Source organism: Vipera berus, assembly GCF_964194415.1.
Source record: "Vipera berus genome assembly, chromosome: 4".
Lineage (NCBI taxonomy): Eukaryota > Metazoa > Chordata > Lepidosauria > Squamata > Viperidae > Vipera > Vipera berus.
In genome coordinates this window covers 98,034,213-98,043,298 of record NC_138206.1, presented here as the reverse complement: position 1 = coordinate 98,043,298, position 9,086 = coordinate 98,034,213, and the positions used below count along the sequence as shown (strand labels likewise).

Genomic DNA, 9,086 nt, shown 5'->3' with positions numbered 1-9,086 from the left:
ATGGGAGCCAATCGCGCTGCCCTGGCCTCTGCCAATCATCGGTCTCCCTCCAATCCCACCCGCGCACATTTCCAAACTCTGGTTCCCAACCGCGCCGCTCAAATGTGCCGAGCGCTCTGCCAATCGCTGGAGGCCAGAGCGGGGAGCGGATGGAATGAGCAGCCGAGTTGGGAAGCGGAGGAGACAAAAGAAGTTAAAGAGCTGCTTAATCGCTCCATGTTTGGCAAGGCGGCGGCGCTGGTGACGGTGGCGGCGGCGGCGGCAGCAGCGGCGGGCAGGGGGAGGAAGGCTTCAGCCCCCGCCGGGCTGGCCCAGGCCCGGGCTACCCCCGTGCGGCTCGATGGGTCATTGGGTGGCGGCGGCGGCGGCGGCATGGAGCCCGCGTTGAGTTGCAAGAGGAGCCCCAGCCTGCGCTTGGCCGACTCCCTCGGCGGCGGCGGTAGCAGCAGCAGCGCCACCGGCGGCTTCCATCCCCTGCACCCGGGGGACTTAAGCTCTTCGGACCCGGTTGCTACTGCCCCCTTCGGGCCTGAGCACGTGGCGGCGGCGGCGGCGGCTATCAAACTCAGCCCAGCTAGCCCCGAAGCGACTTTTGCCGCGGCCGCCTCTTTGCAATCCGCCGGGAGCGGACGTGGCGCCAACGGCGCGGCTCCCGCCTCGGCTAGTCAGCCTTACACGGCGGCGGGCAGGGAACTGGCCCTGAGGCGGGAGTCGGGCGTGCGAGGGGATCCGCCGCAGCTCCATCAGCCCCCGGCGGCCGCCAGCTCGCCCATGTTCATCTCCTCGGCCGGCACCTACGGCGCTGGGGGGGACCTTCATGCCGCCGTCTTTCCGGGCCTGCACGAGCACCCGGCCGGGACCTCCGGTGGGCACCCCTCGCTCAACGGCCAGATGCGCCTGGGGCTTGCTGTGGCCGCCGCCGCCGCCGCCGCCGCGGAATTTTATGGGCGCATCGAGCCCTTCCGCCCTTCGGCCGCCGCCGCCGCCGGCTCCGAAGCGTCCTACGGCCCTGCGCCGCACGGCTATCCGGTCAACTTGGCGGCGGCTGCGGCCGCTTTGCAGCAGCAACACCACAACTCCCACCCGCCTGCACATGCGCATCACGCGCCGCCGCCGCCGCCTCCCCACGCGGGCGCCGCCGCCGCCGCCGCCGCCTTCCTGCGCTACATGCGGCAGCCCATTAAGCAAGAACTGATCTGCAAGTGGCTGGAGGCCGAGGCGGGCGGCGGCGCGCCCCCCTGCTCCAAGACCTACAGCACCATGCACGAGCTGGTCAACCACGTCACGGTGGAGCACGTCGGGGGGCCTGAGCAGAGCAGCCACGTGTGTTTCTGGGAGGAGTGTCCCCGCCAAGGGAAGCCCTTCAAGGCCAAGTACAAGCTGATCAACCACATCCGCGTGCACACGGGCGAGAAGCCTTTCCCCTGCCCCTTCCCGGGATGCGGCAAGGTCTTCGCCCGCTCCGAGAACCTCAAGATCCACAAGCGGACTCATACAGGTGGGTGGCTGCTTTCCTCGTGGGCGCCTTTCCTGGCTACGTCCCGCCACGCGAAGCTCGGCTTCTCTTTTCTTCCGCCCCCCCCCCACCCTTCCTCTCTCCGCCTTTTCTCTTTCCCTGCGCCGGTTCAGACATGTGACTTTTATCATGAATAAGTAATTCCTTGGGCGCGATCGCTCCACGTCGCCGCGAGCGAGAGTGTCCCCGATACATCTGTATTTATGTCGTATCTCCGCGTGCGTCGGAGGTGCGGTAAACCAACTTCAGAGCTCCAGCTGTGAGGCCTGGGCAGCTGGCGAGCTTTCCGGCTCCACAACACTCTTCGACAGGCAGAGGAAGAGTGCTGGGGAGATCTGGAAAAGAAACAAATGCCTGGGGAAAGTGAGAAAACCACAGGAGCCCCCAGGAACCAAGAACGGGCACTCTCTAAACTTTCTCTTCTCTACTGTCTTGTGAAATGGAGCACAGTGTTGGGTTTTTCCACTTAGTGCGGAGAAAAAACGTGACGTGTCTTTCATGTGAATCCAGAGAGGCAAGTATGGTTGAGCTGTATGTCTTTGGGGGGGGGGGCGGGGGTTGGAGGTTTTTTTTGCATTTTTACTTTCAATATGTAGGCATAATTCTTATTTGTGCCTTTGTGGTTCTGGAACGTTTTGGAGCCGTTTGATAGAAAGAGAGGTACGGATGTGTGCTGACCCCCTTTAATTTACAGCGACCTCCAAAAGTGGAGAGGAACTCGTGGAAGCTGGGACGAGTGGGCCTGTGGGCTGCTAAGGAGGGGTCGAGGCTTTTTAGTGGAAGTGGGTTTTTTTTTTACGGCGCTGTTGACTTTTACGGCTTGGTTTTGATCTGCGACTGCCTTTTGATTTTCCTTTTGGGATTTATAGTGGCCCGTAGACAGATATTATCCACCGGAGACGTTTTATGGGGAAGGTGGGCAGCGCAGGAGGGGAGTTCACCTAATTGTTTTGGTGATTTATTGTGTGTTTGCTGCAAAGAGTGAGCGAGGCAGACGAGGTGCAGTGCGCTTTTCAGCCGCCAAAGCAAATGGCCTCGGGCGGCAAGAGCAGTCGATTTTCAGGGGGAGAATCTGCCCGACCAAACCCATCTGGCTGCACTCAGCTGCCTCCTGTCCTTGTGCAGACTTCTCGGAGCCCTGGAGGGAAGGGGGAGGGGAGGGGAAACTGCGTGCGTCCCGCGGGTCGGAGAATAAATGATTCTTGTCTCCGTTCCCTCTTGAGTCGCTCCAGCCCAGCCGCGGGATCTTTGCAGAAACTCTTTGTTTCTCATTTTCTTTCTTGCCGGTGCTCGGCGGAGAGGCGAGGTAAGGTGGGGTTTTTTTTGCTTGGGGGGGGGGGAGGAAATCCAACTGGTCTTCCCCCACCCGCCCTTTTTTTTGGGGGGGGCTTCCTTTTCCCTTCGGCCGCCACCGCCGGATTGACTGTTTTTTCAGGTCTTGCCGCCCCGGGTAGCTGTCGCTGAGAAGAGGCTCGGCAGAGGATCCCTTTGGCGCTAAAGGGAAGCGGGATGGTGGGCTCGGACTCTGCTTGCTCGGTTAGGTCTAAGGGATGGAGGCGAGGAGGAAACGAACCCAAGCTTGGCCGACTGGAAGAGCCTCAGGAGAGCCGGCAAAGGAGCTGACGGGCTCTGCGGGTTCTGGCCGCGGTGCGTCCTTTCTCTTCCGAGCATCCTTTTTCTCGGACGCCAGAGCCAGCCCGGATCCCGACAGAGGAGACTCTTCCCCGCACCAAGAAAGGAGTTCGTTTATGCTTTTCAACTCCTTCGCCGGCCTCGGGCTCAGGCAGAGGCAAAACGCTACGGGTTAGGCGGAAGGAAGCCAGTAGCTGCGCCAAAAGAGTGGCCTTTTCTCCTCCTTTCCTGGCTGCTTCTCCCGAGGAGGAGGAGGAGGAGGAGGAGGAGGAGAGATCGCTTCCGAATAAAGGCGAATATACGTGTCCCACAATAACGTTGGGGGATCAAATCTGGGTCGGTCACCGGGACCAGAGGTTTTTTCTTCCGAGCTTTCTGACTCTTCCTGGAGCCCATCCTAGGGACTTCTCTCTAGCAGAGTGTTTGCTGTTCTCTGTGTGGTATTTACACGATGCTTGTTGTGTGGGGTTTTTTTTAGATGCTGATGGGACCTTTGCGTGTGCTGCCCAGCCCTCACCTTCTAAGTACTTGATATGCTGGGGGTAAATCAGCATTCCTGTTGACTGATAGCCCCCCCCCCGCCCCATTTCCCAGGCTTCAAGCAGGCTGTTTTTGTGCCTGCTCCTCCAACAATCTTAGTAGGTGCAAAGTCTAAATGTGTTACATTCAACTCTGCAGCACTAAGATCTCTTCCTTTGACTGAAAGCTGGATTTCTCAGGGCTCAGGAAAGGCGGTCCCCTTCATCCTTCTCGGGGGTGGAGGTCGAATGTTTTCCAGGAGAAAAGCGGACTATTTGCGAGCCTTTGCAAGCCGCGAATTTGTTCCGCCGGGAACGACGCCCGGGAACGACGCCCGAGCCCACTAGTTATAGCTACCGGAGGACGGAGAGAAAGCACAGCGGTGCTGCTGCCGTTGCGCGTCCCTCGCCGTGAACTTTCCTCAGGGCAGGGCAGGTTCAGGACTGGCTGGCCTCGACTTGCGTTCTCCCCAGGCGCTGCCGAAATCCCTCGTGGGTGCTGACACGGCTCAGGAAGCCTCTGCGCCGTCTAAACTATATGCAGTAACATTAGAAGAGTGGCATCGGTGGGGGGAACGGACGAAAGCGCCAATTTCATTTCCACTTGCTCTTTTCTCCTTGGAACTAGGAGGCTGTGCTTGAACTAAGAATGCTTGCATTAGGCCTCTGCAAGAAAATATTTGCATTGGAAAAGGGTTCCCCGTGGAATGTAGCGCCGGAAAGAGCAGATGGTGGTTGTTAGCAATAGTAAATAGGAGAAAAGCCTGCAGTTCTAGCTGGCATCCTCACCCCGCAGAGACTTCCTTTTTGTGGCAAGGTCTACCTGGTGAAAGATGCCACCTTTGCCTATTGTTGGCTGCAAGAATTATATTTTCTGTTCTACCCATAAAATAGCAAAATGAGCCCCCCTTTTTTTAAAAAAAAAGATACCAACAGAAGTTACCAACAGAAATGTTTAACCTTCCAGAGCAGGCTTTGTAGGATTCATTTAGTTAATTCAATTGCATCAAGAGTCAGATTACGGTATTTTGCTTTCTGTCTTTTAGAGGACAATTCTTGTTAGCGGCACACTTCTAAACAGGGGAAACTTATAATCATGTCTGAATAGACAGCCCGAAGTTGCACTTACTATTAAGCTGCAGTTAAGCCCACCAAAAAAGCATCACTATAGATTCCTGACATCATCCACTCCCCTGGAGGTGAGATACTTCTTGGGCAGCAGATCCCTTCCTTTTATGAGGCTACTTGCTTTGCTCTTTTAGTGGATAGTTTCCCCAATCATTGGCAAGCAGTAAAGCAAAGCATGACAGAGGGGGAAAATTAATGCCTTCCTATCTGAGCATGTAGCTGGCCTGAGAATTTAGTGGCTTAAAATAATACTCAGTTATATGTTTAAACAGCTGCTCTTGGAAGAAATTATGGCCAGATATTTTTTTCTGAAGGTAGGTCAGTTTTCCTGGGCAGCTTTTCCAAGCCCTTCCCTCCTTTAATCTCCAATTAATAAGGTTTAATAAGAATGCAGAACAGAGATAAGAGGCAGCTGCTTTAGTTTTGTCCTAGAAGTGTTTTTCTCTGAAAGTCATGTTGTGTTGGATCATGGTTTAGAAAATGTTCCTGGATGGATTGTGCTTTGGAGCGAATCTAAATCCTGACATGCTGAACTTATTACTAAGGGGTGAGGGTGATGGTAATGCTGAAAAAGTGTGCACATGCCAGCAAGGTGGGGGAGGAGGGTGAGAAAGGGTGAAGAGGGAGAAATGGCAATATAATGTTCCATGTGTGTGTGTGTGTGTGTGTACACACACATACATGCTTTTTTACAAGCTGCTTTAAACCTCCTTGAGCTAGGGCTTGACTCCATCATCCGAGTGTTTGATTTGACATGTAAATGCAAGCAGGTTGGCTTTCATCCTTTCTTTTCACAAGACCTATTATAGATGTTTTTGTCTTTCAGGGGAGAAGCCTTTTAAATGCGAGTTTGATGGCTGCGACAGGAAGTTTGCCAACAGCAGTGACAGAAAGAAACACTCCCATGTCCACACCAGTGACAAGCCATACTTCTGCAAAGTCAGAGGCTGTGATAAGTCCTACACGCACCCCAGCTCTTTGCGAAAACACATGAAGATCCACTGCAAATCCCCGCCACCTTCTCCTACCCTAGGATCTCATGGGTACCAGCCTGTGGGGACAACCCTGGGTGGCCCCCTTTCGCCAATTCAGGACTCAGGAAAGGGTCAGCCTACCAGCCTTTCTCCTCAGGTCACCAATCTCAATGAATGGTACGTTTGCCAGGCCAGTGGGGTGGCCAACCACCTCCATACCCCATCTAGTAATGACACCTCTTCTGAGGAGGAAGATGAGGAGGAAGAGACATACGGGAACTCTTGAGTCAAGAACTATTCATTAGAACTCTAGAATGGCGTAGACACGTGCCATTTTTGTTAACCTGGTCTATTTATTAACTAAATGAAACCCTATGGTGTTTGTATATGTAATTAATTTAAGTCATTGGACTTATCTCTTTTTTATTTTATTAAAAAGAATCTTTTTTAATCAATTTGGATTTCAAGAATGACCCAACACACATTACTTTTCTGCCCCCACCCCTACCATTCTAAGGATAATAGGAGAGGTTCCATGCATAGCTTGATTTGCAATTTATGCACAGCCAGCTTGACAGTCCCATGAAAATGTTTTCAAAAATAAAACCAGAAATGTGGCTTATGAATGCAGTATAAGTTAATGGGTGCTCTTGATGCCAGGAATAAACTTTATAAGCTTGCCCACCAAGCTTTGGAAAATTTGTCATTTGTTAAACTGCCTATTTTTCTTCTTTGCATTCATACAATAGTAATCTCTGTCTTTAGTTCACTGCCTTTGGATTTTTTATTTATTTCAAGATCTCAAAATGGAGTGCATGAATATAATCCTTGAACTGATGTTTGCATCAGACTAACACTAATGTTGAAACTCTCACCATTCCTAGTTATAATTACTCCTTGAAAGTTAATGCTAAGAGTGCTTACATAGAAGATTTGGCCATTGCTTTAAATGTTGCTCACTTCCAGGTAAAGATAGTTGAGGGAAGGAGTGAGTGTTATAATCCCAATTAAAAAAGATTTCACAAAAGCTGGATTTTCTTGTTTGGTTCCCTTATGCTAAATATTTATATTCAGAATATACAGTAATCTGCATTGATCAATTGGCTTGCCTCAGGACCTCAATATGTTTTTTTTTTCATATCTTTAGGTCCTTAGTTTTACATGTGTCATTTTTTAAAAATAATTCTAATTTTTAAAACTTTCCTGAGCTCTAATTTTGGGACTGGGAGGAAAATAAAATACTGCTGGTGTCAGTGTAAATGCTGCAATTATTTATTGTTATTTTAGGCATTCAAGGTACGTGAAAGCAATTTTCTCACTGATTTCAGTGGTATGTATAGGCAATTATTTTAGCATAAGACTCATAAGTTCTCCTTTTTAAAAAATATCCCACCCCTGCCTATTTCTTAGTTGAAACCATGAATCTAAATATACTTGCCACACTGAATCAAAGTATATTAGATTTATGAGAGAGCAACGTTTGGGAATGGAACCCAAAGTAAAAGGTTGGATCAAACCTCTCCCCTCTTGCCAACATCTTTCTTTTGAAAGAGTTGTGATGCTGGAGAAACACATTCTTTCTGAAAGGATATTTTTTACAATACCCAGCTTTTCATCCTTGTTTATAGGAAGGTTTTATAAGCGATTTCATATTTCATACCTGTAATTATATGCAATGATTCAGTGACCAAAGTAAATTGTCATAAATGGATAAATGGAATGGGGTGGGAGTAAAGTAAATTACATTTGGCCTTGCTGCCAAAGCCATTCAAGGGAAAGGTCATGGAGCACTGACAAATTCTGATGTGGTTGGTAAAACAGTTTACATGCAAAATGTTGGTTCATCATAAACACCCTACAGATTTTCTAAATAGCACTAATTTATCCTCAGAGGTCACTGAATAAGGAATTGGTTGCCTACCAATGATTCCCAGGGCTTGGAGAAATGAGTGGGAGGTTTTTGTTTTTGTTTTTTATGTGCCCGGATTGTAATATGTAGTCTTGTCGTTGTTATAAATTGTATGTGGAAGTGATTTATTTTGTACAGCTAAATTAATTTATTTTTTTTTATTTTTAGATATCATTCCATTCCCCCATCCCCTTTTCTTTTTTTAAAGCATACAGAACACACCAAAGAAGAATATTATACTTTTGGTGAAAGCTGTCTATTATTCTGTGGTTTGTTTTGGGAGAAAATCTCACCCTATTTTTCAAGTTACTTGAATGAATAATGTAATGTGAAAACATACCCTTTCTGCATGTCTGCTGTGCAGTGTGTTGATGTTTAGTAGTTTATAGATATACTTGTTTTTAGTCCAGTGCATGGTGCTGTCCATCTGAAAGCTTTTAAATACCCTCATCATATTGTTATACAAGGAAAAGAAAGGACATTTTAATATCTATACCTATAAGTATATAAAGGGAACTTGAATACAAACCACTTTTAAACTTATGTTTGCTTGTTTTCCATTTCTTCGGAACCCATTCACAAAAATAAAAAGAAATAAGGCACAGATTTTCACAAGGTAATTTAAGTATTGACACTCTTTATTTTGGGAAAAATTCTTGCTGATTTTAAATGCATTATTTTTAATTTATACATTTTATTTTCTTGTCCTTCTCTTGGAAAGAAAAATTGCACTATTACAAGCCCTCTGTTTTGCTTAACGTGAAACCTAACATCTTTAAAGGTACAGAATTACTAGGCAAAAGATACTTTGTTCCAATGGACTTACTTCCAAATAATTGAGGGTATCATTGGGGCTGTAGTATTCTTTATCTATTGTGCCATGGCTTTCTCAGCATTTTTTACAACAGGTAAAGTACCTCTTTCATATCTGTTAACCTGGTCATACATAAGTAAAAAAAGTTAAAATGAAATAAAAATATTCTTCTTATATCTCACACTTGTGCTTTATTGTTGGAAGAGAGATGAAGAGGACTGATGGTAATATGAGCTTCCGTATTTTTCCCCATCTTGGATGCAAAAGTAAGGATAAATATGGAATAGGATTAAAGCATTCCTAACCAATATTATTTCAAAGGTCTGTGGTATATTATTGTAAAACAATTTGGTGCAATTTATTTGACCAACCTAACCTTTAAAATTGACCTTTCAAATTGCGTTCTAAGCCAAGAACGAATGAAAAAATCTAATAAGGAGTAACATATACCCCTTGCTATTTAAAATATTACAATATGTTTCCATCTAATTATAGTGTGATCATAAACAATGGGAGATAACTCTTTGAGATTCTTGGAGAAGAGAAGTTTGGGGAGTGGGTTTAAGGCTTTATTTTGAGGAAAGAGGAGGAGGGA

General features: G+C 47.9%; 1 protein-coding gene across 1 annotated transcript; it reads left to right on the top strand.

Annotated features, from left to right (window-relative positions):
• On the top strand, positions 1 to 6,054 carry ZIC5 (Zic family member 5; the record flags this gene model as incomplete). Its single annotated transcript, XM_081326962.1, has 2 exons — positions 1 to 1,498; positions 5,621 to 6,054. The coding sequence occupies 2 exons, from the start codon at positions 1 to 3 to the stop codon at positions 6,052 to 6,054; spliced, it is 1,932 nt and encodes a 643-aa protein (XP_081183088.1).
• Between the last annotated feature and the right edge of the window lie 3,032 nt (positions 6,055 to 9,086).